This window comes from Anomaloglossus baeobatrachus, chromosome 12, assembly GCF_048569485.1.
Source record: "Anomaloglossus baeobatrachus isolate aAnoBae1 chromosome 12, aAnoBae1.hap1, whole genome shotgun sequence".
NCBI lineage: Eukaryota > Metazoa > Chordata > Amphibia > Anura > Aromobatidae > Anomaloglossus > Anomaloglossus baeobatrachus.
In genome coordinates this window covers 35951046-35973704 of record NC_134364.1, presented here as the reverse complement: position 1 = coordinate 35973704, position 22659 = coordinate 35951046, and the positions used below count along the sequence as shown (strand labels likewise).

Genomic DNA, 22659 nt, shown 5'->3' with positions numbered 1-22659 from the left:
TCAGTGGCTTTACTTTCCAAGTGGATGTGCATGACTTGGCAACCCCTTCTCATTCACCATGTTTGCCCCCCATAAATATAAATAAGCCTATACTCACCTCCGATGCATCCATGGTTCCACCGATGTCTGAAGCCGCGTTCCTAGGGCCCATGTGATATTAACACACAAGCCCTGCAACCAATCAGTTCTGGCTTCCTTCTCCCTGCCTTCAGACATTTGAGCAGGAAGTGAATGCTACACTGACTTCCTGCTTGAATGTCCTGGGAACGTGATTTCAGACATGGCTGGAATCGTAGACGTACTGGAGGGGAGTATAGGCTGATTTGTGTTTTTTACGGGGGCAAACGAGAGGTATGAGTAGGGATTGTCTGAGAAGTGGACAACTCCTTTAAAGAATGTCTTCTACAACAGAGTGACTGCTCAAACCAAGCACAGTGCGTCATGTAGTGGCCAAACATTGAAGCGCACCTTTCCACTTGCTTGTTTTCCATCAATTAATCTCCTCTCCCCCCCCCCCTCCCTTTTGATTGACAGCTTTGACGTCATAGAGCCAGAGAGAGGCGGAGATAAATGGAGCACAAGCAGGTGGGAAGGTGCACATATGTTCGGCCACGCCCTGATGCACCGAGCGCTTGGTTTAGAAACATATTCTGTTGTAACAAACACTCCGTCAGCACAAATGTTACTGTTAAAACAAAGTACAGGTGTTCTGTGCACCATAGCGTGGCCAAACATTTAAGTACACCCTACCACCTGCTTGTTTTTCCCCTCAAACTGCATCACCCCCCCCCCCCCTTTTTCTTCTTTGACAGTTTTGGCATGATGGAGCCAGAGAAGGATGGAGATAGAGGGAGGACAACAAGCAGGTGGGAAGGTGCACTAAACTGTTTGGCCACACCATGATGCACCGAGCAGCTGTACTTGGTTTGGACAGTCATTCTGTGCCTACAGTCCCTTTCAAAGGAGTCTTTGTTGGAACAGACTGACTGTCCAAACCAAGAACAGAATCCCTTGAAAGGGACTGTCAGCACAGAATGACTGTTCAAACCAAGTACAGGCGTTCGGTGCATCATGGCGGGGCTAAACATTTAAGTGCACCTTCCCAGCTGCTTGTTTTCTACCTATCTCCACCCTTATCTGGGTCTATGAAGTCAAAGCTGTCATTTGAAGAAGGGGGGGGGTGGAAAACCAGGCAGGTGGGAAGGTGCACTTGAATGTTTTGCCCTGCCGTGATGCACGGTGAGCCTATGCTTGGTTTGCAAATCAAAAAAGTCCGTGAAGCCTCTGTTTGGAGTCTTAACACAGAAACCAGCCAGCTATCCCTCCGGGAAGGACCCAGCCAAGGAGTGGCTCTTTTTAGGAAACCACCGTAACCACCATATTAAGTGGCCCTTTTAGTCAATATCCAACTCTTTGACAAGTTTAAAGATATGACCAGGGAATTACCAAGGCCAGGTATCCATCCACAGACAGCTGTTTCGGGGTATTGCCCCTCATCAGTGTGGAGTAGGATTCTGGCTAGGTGGGAGCAATGCATAGTAGACCAACAAGACAAAACAATCACTGATCTCGGGGAGACCAGCCAGAGAAAACACTGCTGGCAGCCAACGAGGGCGCTCAACACTGTGAAATCCTAGGTGCATTGCCCCCTGGGAAATATGCAAATCAAAAAAGTCTGTGGAGACTCTGTTAGGCGTCTCGACACAAAAACTAGCCAGATATCCTTCCGGGATGGACCCAGCCAAGGACTGGCTCTTTTTAGGAAACCACTGTAACCACCATATTAAGTGGCCCTTTTAGTCAGTATCCAACTCTTTGACAAGTTTAAAGATATGACAAGGGAATACCCTTGGCTGTGTCCTTCCCGGAGGGATATCTGGCTAGTTTCTGTGTCAAGACTTCTAACAGAGGCTCCTTGGACTTTTTTGACTTGCAGATTTCCCAGGGGGCAATGGACCTAGGATTTCACTGTGTTGAGCGCCCTCGTTGGCTGACTGTAGTGTTTTCTCTGGCTGATCTCCCCGAGATCAGTGATTATTATTATTATTATTATTTATTATTATAGCGCCATTTATTCCATGGCGCTTTACAAGTGAAAGAGGGTATACGTACAACAATCATTAACAGTACAAGACAGACTGGTATAGGAGGAGAGAGGACCCTGCCCGCGAGGGCTCACAGTCTACAGGGAATGGGTGATGGTACAATAGGTGAGGACAGAGCTGGTTGCGCAGTGGTCTACTGGGCTGAAGGCTATTGTAGGTTGTAGGCTTGTTGGAAGAGGTGGGTCTTGAGGTTCCTCTTGAAGCTTTCCACGGTCGTGGAGAGTCTGATGTGCTGAGGTAGAGCGTTCCAGAGTATGGGGGATGCACGGGAGAAATCTTGTACACGATTGTGGGAAGAGGAGATAAGAGAGGAGCAGAGAAGGAGATCTTGTGAGGATCTAAGGTTGCGTGCAGGTAGGTACCGGGAGACTAGGTCACAGATGTAGGGAGGAGACAGGTTGTGCATGGCTTTGTATGTCATGGTTAATGTTTTGAACTGGAGTCGTTGGGCGATGGGAAGCCAGTGAAGGGATTGGCAGAGTGGCGAGGCTGGGGAGTAGCGAGGGGAGAGGTGGATTAAGCGGGCTGCAGAGTTTAGGATAGATTGGAGGGGTGCAAGAGTGTTGGAAGGGAGGCCAGAGAGCAGGAGGTTGCAGTAGTCGAGGCGGGAGATGATGAGGGCATGCACTAATGTTTTTGCAGATTCTTGGTTAAGAAAAGCACGGATCCGGGAGATATTTTTGAGTTGTAATCGGCATGAGGTGAAGAGGGCTTGGATGTGTGGCTTGAAGGATAGAGCAGAGTCGAGGGTCACTCCAAGGCAACGAGCTTGTGAGACTGGGGAGAGTGAGCAACCATCAAGTGTGATGGAAAGGCTTGTTGGAGGAGATGAGTGAGGAGGAGGAAAGACAATAAACTCTGTTTTGTCCATGTTAAGTTTTAGGAATCGCGCCGAGAAGAAGGATGAAATAGCAGTGATTGTTTTGTCTATGCTTGGTTTGGACAGTCTTTCTGCTGATAGACTCTCTCTCTTTAATGTTTATTGGGGTCTTAAGTGTTACATCTGTGACCTACTGACTTGGAGGATATTCATCTTCCTCGCAATCACTCATTGCTCCCATTACAGACTGCAGCTTTTGGTAATTTAGACTTTTCTGTTTCTGGAGGAAAAGATAAGGAGAAATTGACATCGTAGCAGAGCCAGGTCAATAATGTTAGATCCTCCTACAGCTAATGAAAGGCAATAAGACAGTCGTGAGTTCCTAAATTACACTTTAACGACAAAGATAAGTTAAGACGCTTTTTGGGCCAGTTTTATAATTCTAATGTTACCTTGCGTTGAAGAGGTGCTCTATCTCCAAATCTAAATCTGATTCTTCAATATTTGCACTTGATAGCTTTGCCGTTGTGCCCCATTATCTCGCTGCTTGTGGTCATGTGTAATGTGAGGGCATTTCTTAGAACAACTAAAAGCTTTGCAGAAAAAAAAATGATTTTGAGCCGATAGTACTGTTAAGTGCATTGCGATGAGGAGGCGGATGAGTGACAACCACTGAAGAACAGCATGTTGTTATTAAAGATCATCTCGCACCTCCTACACACAGATCTCATACATTACATGGCAGGTTATAATTAATATGGCCATTTAGCAACTTACTCAGATAACATGTTAACACTGTGTAAAGAGTAACAATTTTCATTTCATAAATTTATAGTAAGATGAAACTAAGCAATAATGTAATATATCTTATAAGAAACATATGCACGTTTCTTCTCCTGGACTGATCATTCGCAGTCAATTCACAGGTAAAAGCTATAAAATCTGTTTTTAATGAAGCCAGATCTTCCCATTACTCAGATAAGAGATGATAGTTGAGTTGGTGCTTAACTTTTATGGAGGACGGAGGAGCTAAAAGACAGACGGATATCCTGTTCTTAAGCGACAGTTACAGATCTCCATAGAACTTTATAAGCACCAACTGTCCTCTCCGATCTCTGCTTTGGGAAAGTCTCTCTATTCAGTGAAACAGATTTTACTCATGAATTTGGAATAGTCAGTCAGTCCAGCGGGAGAAAGCAGATTTCTCTGATAAGGTATATTACAAAGTTCATTTCAATGTGCATTGATTTATGAAAATAAAACTAAAATGACAATTACTCGTTAGTGTATGCATTACGATGAAGGGGATTTGTCACCAGATTTCACAGTACAAACCGCATACATTATTAAAGGGAACCTGTCATGTGAAAAACCCGACTATTAACCTGCACATATGAGGTTAATATTCAGTTTAATAGCATTCTGAACTTGCCCACTGCCAGGAGGAAATAAACTTTTAATCCTCCTGACAGCATTTGACTTTCTCATAGCGGTGGTGCTGGTGCAATTTTTTTCACCTCTCGATGTATAGTGAGCGGCAGCCTTAACCGCACCCCTGGCATTGACTGACAGCTCAGCATTAAAGCTTTGCACTAGAGCTGGCTGTCAGTCGGTGCTGGGGGGGGGGCATGGTTACAACCGCCGGTCACTATACACTGAGCAGTGACTGACAGTGCGGCGACCTGCCTTCACTATTGCTAAAACTGCTCTGATCCCCCACCCCCCGCTTTGGCTGAAACTGCTCTGACTTCTCCCCGCTATGGCTGAAAGTGATCCGTCCCCACCCCCGCTTTGGCTGACAATGCCCCGAACCCCCACCCCCACCATGGCAACATCCCCCCCCCCCCCCCGCTATGCTGGCGGGGCATGGTTACGTCCGCTGGTCACTATACACTGCGGCGACCTCCCCTCACTATTGCTGAAACTGCTCTGACCCCCCACCCTCCCGCTATGGCTGAATGGCTGAAATTGCTCTGACCTCTCTCCACTATGGCTGAACGTGATCTGTCCCCCCCCCCCGCTTTGGCTGACAATGCCCCGAACCCCAAACCATGGCTCCAAACCCCCCCCTCCCCGCTATGGCTGAAACTGCCCCCACTCCCTCTATGGCTGAAAAAACTGCTCCCCCCTCCCGCTATAACTGAAACTGCTTCCACCCCCCCCCCCCCCCCACTTCCTCTGTGGCTGAAACTGCTCGCCCCCCCCCCCCCCTGCTGTGGACGAAACTGAAGACTGCTGCCAGGAAGGGTAAAGCTAATTTCCTCCCTGCAGTGCTGTCTGTGCAGCCACCGGTCAGGTTCATTAACCTCCAGACTAACCCCAGGTTAATAGCGTTTTTTTCCCATTTTTTTTTTTTCTTCACATAACCAGTTCCCATTCAAGTAGACTTTAGGCCTATTCAGGCTTTTGTACGTACCTTGAATGTCCATGTCAGAATAGCTGTAACATTTTCCCTACCTAATATTAAAAAAAAAAATATATATATATATATATATATACACAGTTAGGTCCAGAAATATTTGGACAGTGACTCAAGTTTTGTTATTTTAGCTGTTTACAAAAACATGTTCAGAAATACAATTCTATATATAATATGGGCTGAAAGTGCACACTCCCAGCTGCAATATGAGAGTTTTCACATCCAGATCGGAGAAATGGTTTAGGAATCATAGCTCTGTAATGCATAGCCTCCTCTTTTTAAAGGGACCAAAAGTAATTGGACAAGGGACTCTAAGGGCTGCAATTAACTCTGAAGGCGTCTCCCTCGTTAACCTGTAATCAATGAAGTAGTTAAAAGGTCTGGGGTTGATTACAGGTGTGTGGTTTTGCATTTGGAAGCTGTTGCTGTGACCAGACAACATGCGGTCTAAGGAACTCTCAATTGAGGTGAAGCAGAACATCCTGAGGCTGAAAAAAAAGAAAAAATCCGTCAGAGAGATAGCAGACATGCTTGGAGTAGCAAAATCAACAGTCGGGTACATTCTGAGAAAAAAGGAATTGACTGGTGAGCTTGGGAACTCAAAAAGGCCTGGGCGTCCACGGATGACAACAGTGGTGGATGATCGCCGCATACTTTCTTTGGTGAAGAAGAACCCGTTCACAACATCAACTGAAGTCCAGAACACTCTCAGTGAAGTAGGTGTATCTGTCTCTAAGTCAACAGTAAGGAGAAGACTCCATGAAAGTAAACACAAAGGGTTCACATCTAGATGCAAACCATTCATCAATTCCAAAAATAGACAGGCCAGAGTTAAATTTGCTGAAAAACACCTCATGAAGCCAGCTCAGTTCTGGAAAAGTATTCTATGGACAGATGAGACAAAGATCAACCTGTACCAGAATGATGGGAAGAAAAAAGTTTGGAGAAGAAAGGGAACGGCACATGATCCAAGGCACACCATATCCTCTGTAAAACATGGTGGAGGCAACGTGACGGCATGGGCATGCATGGCTTTCAATGGCACTGGGTCACTTGTGTTTATTGATGACATAACCGCAGACAAGAGTAGCCGGATGAATTCTGAAGTGTACCGGGATATACTTTCAGCCCAGATTCAGCCAAATGCCGCAAAGTTGATCGGACGGCGCTTCATAGTATAGATGGACAATGACCCCAAGCATACAGCCAAAGCTACCCAGGAGTTCATGAGTGCAAAAAAGTGGAACATTCTGCAATGGCCAAGTCAATCACCAGATCTTAACCCAATTGAGCATGCATTTCACTTGCTCAAATCCAGACTTAAGACGGAAAGACCCACAAACAAGCAAGACCTGAAGGCTGCGGCTGTAAAGGCCTGGCAAAGCATTAAGAAGGTGGAAACCCAGCGTTTGGTGATGTCCATGGGTTCCAGACTTAAGGCAGTGATTGCCTCCAAAGGATTCGCAACAAAATATTGAAAATAAAAATATTTTGTTTGGGTTTGGTTTATTTGTCCAATTACTTTTGACCTCCTAAAATGTGGAGTGTTTGTAAAGAAATGTGTACAATTCCTACAATTTCTATCAGATATTTTTGTTCAAACCTTCAAATTAAACGTTACAATCTGCACTTGAATTCTGTTGTAGAGATTTCATTTCAAATCCAATGTGGTGGCATGCAGAGCCTAAAGCCTGGTTTACACGCTTCAATAGATCTTTCAATCCGTCGTCGGGGTCAAGTTGTAAGTGACGCACATCCTGCATCGTTCGTGACGTATTTGCGTGTGAAACCTACGTGCAATCAAGATTGAATGAAAATACGGTGATCGCATACACGTCGTTTATTCCTCATACATTGGACGTTTTGTTGTATGAACCTAGTCAATTGTAACGTGTGACATCCCTCATACGATTTTGGTGTCTGATGCTATGTGCGCAGGTGTGCGCTCTGCACCGCAGCTTAAAAAAGGTCCGCTTCAGAGCGCAGCTGAAAAGCTGCGTTCTGAAGCGCCTCACCATGTCTGTCATGCACTAATCTCTGTCAGTCGGTCACTATCTCTGTCCCTCACTCTCTGTCCATGTCAGTCTATCCCCCTCTCTCATATACTCACCGATCCCCGATCCCCGGCTCTGCACGGCATTCACACTGCTCCAGCGGCTTTTACTGTTTTGAAAAAGCCGGCCGCCCATTAAACAATCTCGTATTCCCTGCTTTACCCGCCCACCGGCGCCTATGATTGGTTACAGTGAGACACGCCCCCACGCTGAGTGACAGGTGTCACACTGCACCCAATCACAGCAGCCGGTGGGCGTGTCTATTCTGTGCAGTGAAATAAATAATTAAATAATTAAAAAAAAAGGCGTGCGGTCCCCCCCAATTTTAAAACCAGCCAGATAAAGCCATACGGCTGAAGGCTGGTATTCTCAGGATGGGGAGCTCCACGTTATGGGGAGCCCCCCAGCCTAACAATATCAGCCAACAGCCGCCCAGAATTGCCGCATACATTATATGCGGCAGTTCAGGGACTGTACCCGGCTCTTCCCGATTTGCCCTGGTGCGTTGGCAAATCGGGGTAATAAGGAGTTATTGGCAGCCCATAGCTGCCAATAAGTCCTAGATTAATCATGTCAGGCGTCTATGAGACACCTTCCATGATTAATCTGTAAATTACAGTAAATAAACACACACACACGAAAAAATCCTTTATTATAAATAAAAAACACAAACATATACCCTGGTTAACCACTTTAATCAGCCCCAAAAAGCCCTCCTTGTCCGGCGTAATCCAGGATGCTCCAGCGTCGCTTCCAGCGCAGCTGCATGGAGGTGACCGGAGCTGCAGCAGACACAGCCGCTCCGGTCACCTCCACACAGCAAATGAAGACAGCCGGCGATCAGCTGAGCTGTCACTGAGGTTACCCGCTGTCACTGGATCCAGCGGTGGATGCAGCGGTAACCTCAGTGACAGCTCAGCTGATCGCGCTACTCACCTCAGTTGCTGCGTGGAGGTGAGAGGAGCAGCGGTGACTAGCGCGATCAGCTGAGCGGTCACTGAGCTTACCCGCGGCCACCGCTGCATCCACCTCTGGATCCAGTGACAGCGGGTAACCTCAGTGACAGCTCAGCTGATCGCGCGGCTGTCTTCATTTACTGTGTGGAGCTGATAGGAGCGGCGGTGTATTCTGCAGCTCCTGTCACCTTCATGCAGCACAGCTGGACGTGACGCTGGACCATCCTGGAGTACGCCGGACAAGGAGGGCTTTTTGGGGCTGATTAAAGTGGTGAACCAGGGTATATGTTTGTGTTTTTTATTTCTAATAAAGGATTTTTCGGGTGTGTGTGTTTATTTACTGTAATTTACAGATTAATCATGGAGGGTGTCTCATAGACGCCTGACATGATTAATCTAGGACTTATTGGCAGCTATGGGCTGCCAATAACTCCTTATTACCCCGATTTGCCAACGCACCAGGGCAAATCGGGAAGAGCCGGGTACAGTCCCAGAACTGTCGCATCTAATGTATGCGGCAATTCTGGGCGGCTGTTGGCTGATATTGTTAGGCTGGGGGGCTCCCCATAACGTGGAGCTCCCCATCCTGAGAATACCAGCCTTCAGCCGTATGGCTTTATCTGGCTGGTTTTAAAATTGGGGGGGACCGCACGCCGTTTTTTTTAATTATTTAATTATTTATTTCACTACACAGTATAGACACGCCCACCGGCTGCTGTGATTGGGTGCAGTGTGACACCTGTCACTCAGCGTGGGGGCGTGTCTCAGCGTGGGGGCGTGTCTCACTGTAACCAATCATAGGCGCCGGTGGGCGGGTAAAGCAGGGAATACGAGATTGTTTAATGGGCGGCCGGCTTTTTCAAAACAGTAAAAGCCGCCGGAGCAGTGTGAATGCCGTGCAGAGTCGGGGATCGGTGAGTATGAGAGAGGGCTGCTCAATTCACTTACTCAGGAGTTTAGCGGTCACCGGTGAATCCTTCACAGGTGACCGCTAATCAGGGCGCGACACAGACAGAGCCGCAGCATGACCGTGAAGTCAGGTGAAGTTCACCCGAGTTCATTCTGACAGTGCGGCTCTGTCTGTGTCTGCTGTCAGCGGCCATTCAGCTCTGCTACATGGCTGTCTGTGTCTGCTGTCAGCGGCCATGTAGCAGCGCTGAATGGCAGATGACATAGTAAAAACGTATCCCTACACATTACACACGCTTGGCAAGTCAATAAATAAAAAAAAAAAAAAGGGTGTCCAATGCATACGTCACAGAACACATGATCTAAAGGATCGCACACAAAATTGATCAATTTAACATAGACTACTAACGCACGTGTGACAGCAAATGAACGACCTATGTGCAATCTCATTCAATCGCATATGCGACCTGGGCGTGTCACATCGCATACGAGATCGCACACCTAATTGTAAGGTGTAAAGCTGGCTTAACTCGCGAAGATTGTGTCACTGTCCAAATATTTCTGTATGTATGTATGTATGTATGTATGTGTGTGTATATATATATATATATATATATATATATATATATATATATATATATATATATATATATATATATATATATATAATTATCCATTCTGATATCAATTTTCAAAGCAAGTACATCAGTCTCATCAAATCTTTTATATTTTCAAAAATGTATACAGTTCATAATGTGAAATCTGATGACAGCTTCCATTTAATGCCAGGAAGCGATGTTCATGTACAGAATGTTATGTTATTTTAGAAACTGGAATTGAGCAATACAATATTTTGGGATTGCCCTATATGAGCACATCGCAATATATTGCCATCAGGCCTTTTTTGCATTGAATAAAGCCTTGTGATTGCGCCTGTATTCTATTATCACCATCATGATCAGCGTAGTAAAAGGCACTTTTCTTTTTAGTATGCACCTGACGGCGTCCAGAAAATATTGATTGGAAACAAAGCTGACGAAGAACAAAAAAGGCAGGTTGGGAAGCACCAGGGGATGAAGGTATGTCCTGCATAAAATATATATACAAAATGTCAACTACTGGAACGGCAAAGGAGTGTAAATGACTGGTACAATTACCAGAGTAGCGGATGTTCCTATGCCTCGCATTATGCCGCCACTCCCTGCTGTGTCAGAGCTTGTGGCAAAAAAACTAGAACACCCATAACCCGGTACTAATACCTCAAGAGGGCACCCTTGGTCCATTTCCCCAAGTGCCCTCGTTAAAAAGTATTAATGCACCCTTCTAAAGGAAGGATGTCCCTTTACTACCCCGACCCCACCCCCGAGTTCCCTCTCAAAAGTAATAATACCATCTTTGTGCCACCCCCTGTTACAAAATATACTTTATTTTTACCTAATACAATAGAAACTGTGGTAGAGCAGGGATCCAACTATATTGGCGCCATGTTGATGCCAATATGGTTTTTTGCCCATAGGAAATATGCACTCAGGGCAACCGCCCCCATCCCTCACCTCACCCAGACAATATGAAGTCAATAAATAGAAATGGAAGATTAATCCATGTAATCACACTAGTTTCCTGATGTAGATATGGTGATAAAATATGGCGTTCAGGGAGAGCTGCTTATGAAGGCCTAGTGCCCGATTCCTTACACATAGGACAATCATGGCAGATCTTCTAAAAATGCTTCACAAAGTTTGATGTCTTTACACCACTTCTAGTGCATAGAAATCAAATATCTCTTTGGAGATGGAAAATGGTTAACCTGTCTAGTGCTGGCTCCAAAAGTAGCCTTGAAAATCCTCGTATTAGGGGATACTGTTTCTATGGCAACCATGTCTCCTCTCTCAAAGGGGATGAAATGTGTAGTAAGTTCACCGCACATTTTATAGATGTCAGGAGTAGAAGGGAAATCACATTCTCCCCAGTGAGCCGCGAATATACTGTATAATTGGGAACAGTTAAAATAAGCAAAGGGCTTAAAGGGGTTTTCACACACAGATCATTTTCAAGTTGATTGAATCAATAGATCTTAGGCGGGCTTTACACGCTGCGACATCGCTAGCGATGTCTAGCGCGATAGCACCCGCCCCCGTCGCACATGCGATATGTGGTGATTGCTGCAGTAGCGAACATTATCGCTACGGCAGCTTCATACGCACATACCTGGTCGGCGACGTCACTGTGACCGCCGAACAATCCCTTCTTCAAGGGGGAGGTGCGTTCAGCGTCACAGCGACATCACTAAGCGGCCGGCCAATAGAAGCGGAGGGGCGGAAATGAGCGGGACATAACATCCCGCCCACCTCCTTCCTTCCGCATTGCTGGCGGGACGCAGGTTAGGAGATTTTCGTCGTTCCTGCGGCTTCACACACAGCGATGTGTGGTGCTGCAGGAACGAGGAACAACATTGTACCGGCAGCAGCAGCAATATTGTGGAAAGGAGCGATGTCACCGATCAACTATTTTTGACATTTTTGCGATCGGTGATCGTCGCTCCCAGGGTTCACACGCTGCGATGTCTGTAACGGCGCCGGATGTGCGTCAATAACGACGTGACCCTGACGATATATCGTTACCGATGTCGCAACGTGTAAAGCCCGCCGAAGAACAATAATGTCCACAATTGGATGTGTTTTTTGAAAAAAAAAAAAAGTTCCTGTACTGAGATCTTGGATATGTGTCTCTTGCTATGTATTGTGTAATGGCCGTGTCTGACAGTACAGGGACATGGTCTGATCACACCACAGCTCCTGGGCCGGGAAGGGTGCAAACAATGTGCAGCAGGGGATCACAGCTGATTTCCTTTTTTGAAGTAAATCATTTTACTGTTTTGTTTTTTTTTTTGTTGTTTTTTTTTTTTTAATGTCATACCACAAAGAAAGCATGGTACGGGATCACAAATAAGAATCTCTTTTACGTAAAACATGTTTTAAAAACAGACAGGGAAATGTTTTGCCTCACAAAAAATCAGTTGTGATCCCGTGCTATAATGCCTGTATACGATCTTGCTCCCTCTCCGGCCCAGGAGATGTGGTATGATCAGACGACGTCCCTGTACGATCAGACACTGCCATTACACAGAACATAGCAGATACATAGATGGATATAGATACACATACATGTTTGTTTGTTTTGTTTTTTTTGTTTTGTATTTTTTCAACCTATCCAATTGTAGAAGTTATTATTATTTTAAGATCTATTGATTAAAAGGAATTTTGTGGGAAATTCCCCCCCCCCCCTTTTAATGTCTTCGGTGCCAAATCTCATAGGGTGTGATAATTCTCAGAGAACACACTAATACAAAGAACTAATGAGTGATATGACTAAGCTGGGTGACCACTGGCATACTTATTATGCGATCATGTAAGAAATGGATACATTTCTGCAGAGGGCTTCCATAGTCATTAAGCCTATAAATATTCGGACACTTCAGAACTTTTTGGAGATCATTGAAAATCACAAGCCTTTCTATTTCTTATTCTCCCCAATTGTTAACTGAATCTCAAACGTCGAAGTCTGATTTTTAGAACTGCTCTTACGGAACCAGTGGTTGACTAGTCTCACTGAGACCGGACCAGAACCCCATCCAACACCTACGTAATAAACTCGAACGGAGCTTGTGAGTCAAGCGCTCTCATCAAACATCGGTGTATGACCTCACAAAATTCCCACAGACACCCACAAAATTCTGTAGGAAGTCTTCCCGGAATAGGAAGGCTGTTATTGCTGAAAAGGGTCCAAATCCATATTAATGACTATAAAGTCCCAATACTTAGTCATAGAATCATAGAATGTTAGAGTTGTAAGGGACCTCAAAGGCCATCGTGTCCAACCCCCTGTGAGTGCAGGCTTTCCTAAATCATCCCAGCTATGTTTATCCAGTTTCCAGTTCAAGATTTCCATTGATGGGAGCTCACCACCTCCCGTGGTTTCCTGTTCCACTCTCTGACTGTCCTCACTGCCTCCCGTGGTCGCCTGTTCCACTCTCTGACTGTCCTCACTGCCTCCCGTGGTCGCCTGTTCCACTCCCTTACTGCCCTCACAGTCCATATAGAGTAGTTTGTTTTTTCTGTGTTTGGGAGTCCTAGTTGTACTCCCTAATTTGGGTTGGGGGTGACGCTGGTGATGTTACATTTTAGCAACTGGAATAGAACTAATTTACTCATTCATGGTAAGTTACAAGCAAAATAAATTGTGGTTTTTATTTACAGAATGAATTATGTAACATTGTAGTATAAAGTTGTTTGGTTTTTTTTCTAAATTTTTAAGCAAATATAAATGAATTATAAATTGGTGTTTTTTGTTTTGTGGTCCCATTTTCAATTCTGTTTAGTTCTAAAGTCTGTAAAATAAAATGGGGGAAAAAGCAATATATATCTACATATCTACCAGAGATGCATCTTGGTGTTCAAAATAGAAATTCTCCATATAAAGTAGTAGTCAGTACAATGAAGTGACATTTATTTGTGGTCATTGGTGCTCCAGACAACACAAAATGCAATGATTGGTATGTAAAGGACTAAATTGGATATTCATAACAGATTTGCACCTATAAGCAGACACTTATTATAATATAATATAATATTTTTTATTTATTTTTTTTCATTTGGTCTTATTTCAGTATTGTAAGGCAACACTGTTTTTTCTCATGAGACTTTGGAAAATGAAATTATCTGAACGCTAGATATAGACTTTTAAATAGGAGTGTTCTCAACTTTTCAGTAAGAAAAAAAATGACATGAGTAATCATTTGTTTAATCTCACCTCATGAAATGATTGGGCTTGTGGAAACTGGACCTAGCATCGGCTTTTCCGTAATCTGAGGTTTATTCACATTTACAATGTGATTTTTCGGTTTTTCATATATTTATCTTTGGAAGACTGGGGGGTTCTACTTGAATTTTGATAAAACTGCAGTACAATGTAATAATTCGCGAGTCCTAAAAGTGAATATTTTTCATTCAAAATTTTTGTTACGTTTGGAAAGAAAAAAATAAAAATTGAAAAAAAAATTGAATGAGTGTTCTTGGATTACTCATATTCCTGATATTCTATAGAATCCCTGGGTAGCGTGAGCTTTCATGAATAGTCCTTGCAGGCACATTGAAGACCATAACCACAGTTCTCCTGACTTAGGTTACTGCAGAAGCTCTTGCCATGTTGACAAATTCAGACAACTAAATTTCATCACCAAGAAGACAACGTTTAGCGCATGGGTCCCCAATTCCAGTCCTCAAGGGCCGCCAACAGTGCATGTTTTCAGGATTTCCTTAGTATTGCACATGTGATAATTTGCTCACCTGCACAGTTGATGATTCCAACACCCATGCAATGCTAAAGAAATCCTGAAAATATGCACTGTTGGCGGCCCTCGAGGACTGGAGTTGGAGAACCCTGGTTTAGCGTTTAAGGGTATTTCCCTTTAAAGAAGAAGAAAAAAGTGCCAAAGCACTAACAAGCGGGTAGCTGCTACTTGCCTTTACTGCCCCATGTCGTTCTTCGTCAGCACAGAGCGGTTACAGACCACTCCTACCGGCAATAATGTCTTTATTGACAGTGGCGGTTTATTTTACGCTCTATGTACATGGGGCAGGACGGCCGACATCACGCTAATATGCAGCAGTGAGCCGGCTGTCAGACTGGGAAAGCAACATCAACAGAAGCAACTGAATTGCCCGAATAAGTGGTCTGTGACCACTCTATGCCAGAAAACAGCGCTGGGCATAAGAAGCAGGTTGGTAACAAATACCTGCCTCTTAGTAATTAGGCACTTTTCTTTTAAGTCCTTCTGCCCAGTTAATTCTTCCATTTTCCATTATGTCTATGACCTAACGTCATTAAAAACTGACTAGCTGAATCCTTCTAAGCTCTATGTGGAAACTAAAGGCTACTTTACACACTGCGATATCGGTCCCGATATCGCCAGTGTGGGTAGCCGCCCCCATCTGTTGCGCGACACGGGCAAATCGCTGCCCGTGCCGCACAACATCGCCCAGACCGGTCACACATACATACCTGTCCGGCGACGTCGCTGTGACGGGCGAACCGCCTCCTTTCTAAGGGGGCGGTCCGTGCGGTGTCACAGCGACGTCACTGAACCACCGCCCAATAGCAGCGGAGGGGCGGAGCTGAGCGGGACCTAACATCCCGCCCACCTCCTTCCTTCCGCATAGCGGCCGGGAGGCAGGTAAGGGGCGCTTCCTCGTTCCTGCGGCGTCACACGCAGCGATGTGTGCTGCCGCAGGAACGAGGAACAACCTCGTTACTGCTGCAGTAACGAGATTTGAGAATGGACCCCCGTGTCGCCGATTAGCGATTTTGCACGTTTTTGCAACGATGCAAAATCGCTTATCGGTGTTACACGCAACGGCATCGCTAATGCGGCCGGATGTGCGTCACGAATTCCGTGACCCCAACGAGTTCGCATTAGCGATGTCGCAGCGTGTAAAGCCCGCTTTAGTCTTATTCCATGCATGAGTCCATCATTAGAACTACAAATTGAGGACACTGAAAACACTTTGAAGTTCTAATGATGTCTCATGCAGGGAAAAGAGACTTCCTGTTTCCGATTCAGCTAGTCAGTTTTTAGTCACGTGATGTCATAGGTCATAGAACTAATGTAAAACAGAAGAATTAACTAGGCCTAAGAGGAAAATTTAGAAGTTGTAAGTACACAGTGCTAAATAATATTATTTGAAATATAGTAAGAGGATAAAATCTTTGATTAGGAGTGCCTCTTAATCTTTAGTATGTCACTTTATTTGCACTGCACAGAACATTGGCAGCATGAATCAGACCCTGGCTGCACAATTGACATGCCGGCGCATTTTAGAGAAGACATAGCTTAAAGAGTTGGTTGTGGACAATAAGGATTGGTGGGACTTCTCCTTTCAGGCTTTTTCCCGCTCCTTGGCTGTCCCAGGTAATTGACACGTCTATCATTTTGTACACCGAGATGGGAAAGACGTGGAGTCGTGCACGGAGGAGATGTCCCAGGGTGGTGCCAGATTTGCTCATCTCTCACTATATTTCCCAACCAGATCTTCAAACTGAGTTTTCTGATATGCTGCTACATTTTATAGAAAGCTATATCTGACAGCCAGACTCCAATTCATGCTGTCTGTGGTTTGGGTAGCATAAATGAATGGATAGGCACCCTTTACATTGTTGAGGGTGTGTGGATTCATCATGAATTGTGTTTTGTACACAAGTTTTGATTAAAAAAAAAATCTGCTGGGTTAATATGTGGCATCTTCATTGAGACTCACACCTGTTAATGGATCTTGCAAATCTTTTTGTGCTCCAGAATCTGAAGCTCTGCTATAAAGCTTTTCGATATAACTTGGACCACTTTCCATCGGAATTGATTGTTGGGTTACCCTTCACTTTTAGAACAGTGGTAGAGTTGGCATCAAGACACCTAAAGCTGCAATATTTTTGCAGAACTACTTTTTCTGGCATGGTGTTGAGGAGTTCCTATGCCAAATATTGGTGGTAGCTACTCTATAAGTCAATGTTCAACCACCTAACTAAGGTTTCAAATTTAGCCAAAATCTGTAGGCAATTGATTTAAGGTACTTGTCCCTCGTTTGGTTCCTAGATGAGTTGCCATTGGTACAGTATTGGATACTAACTCCTAGGGTAGATACCCGTTGCTTTTAAGTCTTTATTGTTCTTTGTACCCGAAGAATTAAGACTTTTATTTTCATTGCCACACTGAACAGGCCTGCTTAGACCTCTAGCTGTTGTGTGTTGTGTTCTTAGCTTATTTAGTATTTTCCAGTACCAAGTACAAAGAAGACAGTTTTGTTCTTTTCTTCTTGCTGCATAAAGACCATAAAAATCCACACTACATAAAAAGACTCATCCCTTGAACCATATTGGGTTGTTTTTTTGGGTTGTTTTTTTTTTTACGTAAAACACACCAAAAAAGGCATACTTAGGGAGGGGGGGTGTTAGTGATAATAAAGTACAGATCCTCTTTAGTGGGGCTCCTAGTGGTATAAACTGACAAATGAATGTCTGTGACATGTACACACTTAGAATATACAGATTTTAGTGGCATAAACTATCACAATGATGGCTCTTTTTTTGATAGTCCTGTTGTTTACTCACTGGACTTTGAATAATGATTTCAACTTGGAGGAGGCTCCTATAGCTGCCCTACATACAGTATTTGTCACTTTTTAGTGTGTCTATACAATGTACTAGAGTTTTTCCCCTTTTGGGCCCATACTGTGTGCCAAATGTGCTATACTTAAAGCGCACAAATCACCAGGATTTTCGTATATAGCCTAGCGCCAGTATAGCACTGGCTTTATCAGGCTGATTCTATACATACCTTTAGTGGTCAACTCTGATGTATAGGTTTTGAAACCAACAAAGTAAAGTTTTATAAAAATTAGCTGCTTGTTGAGTGACAGCAGCAAAGAAGTAGATAATATATTCATAGTTATCCCCTCCTCTTGCAGGACCTGTGTGAGGTCATACCCATGTGACCTGGTATCCAGCTTTGTTGCCTGAGGCTCCGCCCATTTTGGTCACATGGGTATGACCTCACACAGGTCCTGCAAGAGGCAAAGTATATTGTTTGTATAAAACTTATGCTAATTCTAACAGGGGGAGGGGATAACTATGAATATATTATCTGCTCTTCAGCTGCTGTCACTCAACAAGCAGCTGCTCATTTTATGAACGTTACTTTTTTGGATTTCAAAACCTATACATCAGAGGTGACCACTAAAGGTATGCATAGAATCAGCCTGAGAGTGCCAGTATAGCACTGGCTTTAGATTATATACGAAAATCCTGGTGATTGGTTCCCTTTAAATTTGCACCACCTGTTAGGTAGCTCACTTTGTGTCAAAATTCTGGTGCTAATTTTTGGCACAATTCTTGTGCACACTTTTGCATTTCCATTTTTCATTGAGGCCATGCCCCTCCCCCTTGTTGATCAATGCAAAAAAAAGTCTCGTACAGTAAATGTGGCTCCATGTTTGTAAATTGCATTGGCATTTTGGTCCAATTTGCCTAGTAAATATACACCATTGTCTGTAGCCAGCTGTAGAAGATAGTACTAAATCCTAGATAAAGGGAGTAGGCAACTATGAGAAAAAAATAGCTCAAACGGGGTCTTATCCGACAAATCTATATTAATGATGTGCAAGATATGCTCATCATGCAGTGTTGTCACACAGAACAAGAGCAGAGCCTGTACGTGCGGCAGCGGATTACCTTGAGTCACAAGGCTAGTATTCATACAAGGAAACCAGAGAAACTGCATGGTAGTAATGGAAACCAATGCACTGGGTCTACATGATTGGCGTTTTCTCTCATCGCATTTTGAAGTGGTCACACTTCTTCCTCACCAAGTTCTGCTGTAAAATTAGCAGAACCTCAGTCATCTGAAAATACAAGAAAAGGACGCGTTGAACTGGAAAAAGCTGAGGCAGATGGATTAGACGACGATGGAAAGAGGCCATTAGTGGTGGTTCTCCTGAGGAAGAATGACCACTTCGAAATGCGTTTTAAAATAAACCGCCGATCATCGGGATCCAATGCATTGGTTTCCATTACTACTCAGCAGTGCAGTTGCTACCATGCCATTTCTCTGGTTCCCTAGATAAAGGGAAGACCCATTCTGGAGCTAGGGGGGTTTACTTGCTTTCTATGGACATCAGTAGCCCCACCAAGCCTATCCAGCCACAGAGAGGTAACTTTATATAGATCCATGTGACCACTTTTAGGGGTACTTTGCACGTTGGTATATCGCTACTGCTATATCGTCGGGGTGAAGTCGAAAGGGAGGCACATCCGGCGCTGGTAACTACGTCGCAACGTGTAAAGCCTAGGAGAGAAGGTGAACGAGCGTGAAAGTCAAAAATCGGTGATCTGTGTCCCGTCGTTCATTTCCATAATTTCGCTGCAGCGACAGGTACGATGTTCCTCGTTCCTGCGGCAGCACACATCGCAGTGTATGAAGCCGCAGGAGCGAGGAACATCTCCTTACCTGCATCCCGCCTGCAATGAGGAAGGAAGGAGGTGGGTGGGATGTTTACGTCCCGCTCATCTCCGCCCCTCCGCTTCTATTGGCCGCCTGCCGTGTGACGTCGCTGTGACTCCGCACGACCCGCCCCCTTAGGAAGGAGGCGGGTCGCCGGCCAGAGCGACGTCGCAGGGCAGGTAAGTGCATGTGAAGCTGCCGTAGCGATAATGTTCGCTACGGCAGCTATCACAAGAGATCGCATCTGCGACAGGGGCGGCGACTATCGCGCTCAGCATCACTACAATCTGCTAGCGATGTCGCAGCGTGCAAAGTACCCCTTAGACTTTATTGCACAGATCCTCACTTTTTTTTTTTTTTCCCAATGACCTTTACCAACCTTCATTGAGTCCAGAATAAACCCGCTAGTCCTATCAGTTTATTATGAAAAATCTTTCAACCTTATCGCAAAAGCAAAAAGTGGTTTGGTTTTGTAAAGCAAATGATAAAATTTGGTTCTTGAGGGTTAAACCTAAATCCGATCTACTTGCTTTGAAGCTTCAGTGTGCCGAGCTCTTCATCTTGCAAATCTGTTATTAATGTCAAATTACGGGGGACACTTTCAAGTCTCCCTATAGGTTCAGGCAAGTAAACCCATTTCAGACCCATCACGATCTCCTAGACTCCATTCCCGAGAAACCAATATTTTGAACACTAAGAGGTTTCTGGTGCGTGTAGATATATATTAATCCTGTATTTTATTTTACAGGCAATGTTCAAACATTGAACAGCATTTTCAGTGGACCATGAACTAAGGAGAAAATGTATGTACTGCAGATAAGTATGTATTAACTTGACAGTGGTTTGGTTTTTTTTTTTGTTTTTTTCTTCATATCTTATGCATGATTTATTATACGCCCCCAAAATGTATGGTTTACTGTGACAACTAGATTGCTTTATTTGCTCTGGAGGGGATGAGGGTGCAGCTACAACCAGAGCGCGATGTAATAAAACATAAACAAACTTTGCCTTAACCATTGAAGTTTTTGGTTATGTGTAAATAGGAAGTTAAAAATTTTTCATTCACGAACACATCTTTTTATTTTGTCCCTTTCAGCAGGGCTGTGGAGTTGGTAAGCCAAACCTTCGACTCCGACTCCTCAATTTCCCTTGCACCGACTCCGACTCCCACATATATTTCTTATATGTAAGTGAAAAATGTATTGTAGTACAATGTGAACATCAGACATTGAATCATTTTTATGATACAATAATCAAGATATTTAGATAGAACATAAAATATATTTATTGGAATACAACTTTAGAGCACAAAAAACTGTAATTGTAAATATGTAATATAATATGTAAGTAATTTATTAGTTTTTTGTGTTCTAAAGTTGTATTCCAATAAATATATTTTATGTTCTAAATGTCTTGATTATTGTATCATAAAAATGATTTAAATGTCTGATGTTCACATTGTACTACAATACATTTTTTCACTTACATATAAGCAATATACTAAATGTTATTATTTAGTATGTTTTTGTTGAAAACTGTAATACACTGTTATTGGAAAAAAACAGTGTTATATATAACACTATGTAAGTGGCAAAAAACAGTTTTCAACAAAAACATACTAAATAACATTTGTGCAGTCTATGAATTTGTTCTAAGAAATAGAATTGCTTCCATCAGATCCTCCTTCATAGATGACCTCAAATCTGACCTAATAATTTTAAGGCTGGAGAACAACCTTTCTACAGTAACTTGGGTTGGAGGCAAAGCCGTAACCACATGGGCAATAGCTCTAACAATTTCCGGGTATAGAGGAATTGCCTCATGCACAGTCAGGTTTGGTGAACGGTTGAATGTTTCTATTTCTTTGAGAGCAAGTGAAACATTTTAGTGAAATCTGGTCAATTTGCTGCTATAGGAGACTGAGTGAAATATTTTTCCTTGCGGCAACACTTTGCTGCTCCATGTCATCCAAATACTTGTCAAAGTTAAACTCCTCATCTGATGAGGATGAAGATATGGCAGCAGTAGCACGGTCAGGCCCCAAGTCTTCTTGCGCGTGGCAGTCCTGTAGCTGCTCATCCTAACTGCTACCTCACTCAAAGCTTCTTTTCCTTTTAGTAAGCAGCAGTCATCAAGCAGTATATGAGGATTTGGGTCCACATAAACAGCTGCCAGAAGAATTTTATTTTCCAATAGCTGTGTCTCTCTCCGTTCATTGAAGCAGAAATGCCATCTGGAATTAAACATTCTCTTTGGGACAGGCAAAATAGCAAGTTCTTCCACTCCCTTATGAAAATGCAAGGAGTTAAATCCTCAGCTTGTAATTTTTTAGTCACGGTAAATGGGTGATTAAGCAGTTCCTTCAATTCAGCCACCTGTGTCCATTGACCTTCATTTAAGGTTACTTGAGGGTTCACCATATCTATAAGAAACAATTTTAGTTCAAGCAATCGCTCAGTCATTAAATAAGTGCTGCCTCACCGAGTGGCTTGATCAACAATTGCCCCTTTCCCAGCACGTCTCTTCAAGATGGAATCAATTTTATGGGTTCTGGCGGCAATAACCAACTTCCTCACTTTTCCAATCAGATTTCCAGCATGTCCGCCCAGTTTCACACATCCGGCTTTTTGGCGGATGTGGCGCAAGCCAGTACAGTACGATACAGTACAGTGGCAGCGCCACAACTTTCGGGTCACATGCTCCGGTCACATGAAAGCATGTGACCGTCGTTTGTCGCGCTGCCACTGTACTGTATACACTGTACTGGAGTGCACCGCATCCGCCAAACCGGCGAAAAGACGGATGTGTGAAACCGGGGTCCCTCTTGCAGACTTATTGCCAGCTGCAGTGTGTGCACAACACAGCGCATGTGATGAATATGAAAGTGTTTTGAAGCAGCTTCAACAAGATCATCTAATCCTAAAGTATAATTTTGCTGTTCTGCTGTTGTAATATCTGTTTGTTCCTTAGTTATATGAACAGCGCTGTGGCCTTCCATCTCACACATATAAAATCCTACATTTTCTTCTAGATGTTGTTCATAAAGGGTGCTTTACACGAGACAAGCTATCGTGCGATGCATCGTCGGGGTCACGGTTTTCGTGACGCACATCCGGCATCGTACACTGTCGTCTCGTGTAACACCTCCTAGCGACGCAGTATCGCTCACAAATCGTGAGTCGTGTACTCGTCGCTAGGTTTCATAAAATTGTTTAATTAAAATGGCGCCGGTTGTTCATCGTTTCCGTGGCATCACACGTTGCTCCATGTGACACCACGGGAACGATGGACACAGCTTACCTGCGTCCCGCGGCACCCGCCGGCCATGTGGAAGGAAGGAGGTGGGCG

General features: G+C 44.0%; 1 protein-coding gene across 1 annotated transcript in view; it reads left to right on the top strand.

The window, feature by feature from the left end:
• The window catches only part of RAB15 (RAB15, member RAS oncogene family), a 108341-nt gene that overhangs the window by 63143 nt on the left and 22539 nt on the right, over positions 1–22659 (top strand). The window contains exon 5 of the mRNA XM_075329671.1: positions 10253–10342. Coding sequence (XP_075185786.1) covers positions 10253–10342 — 90 coding nt within the window. The remainder of the gene's footprint in view (positions 1–10252; positions 10343–22659) is intronic.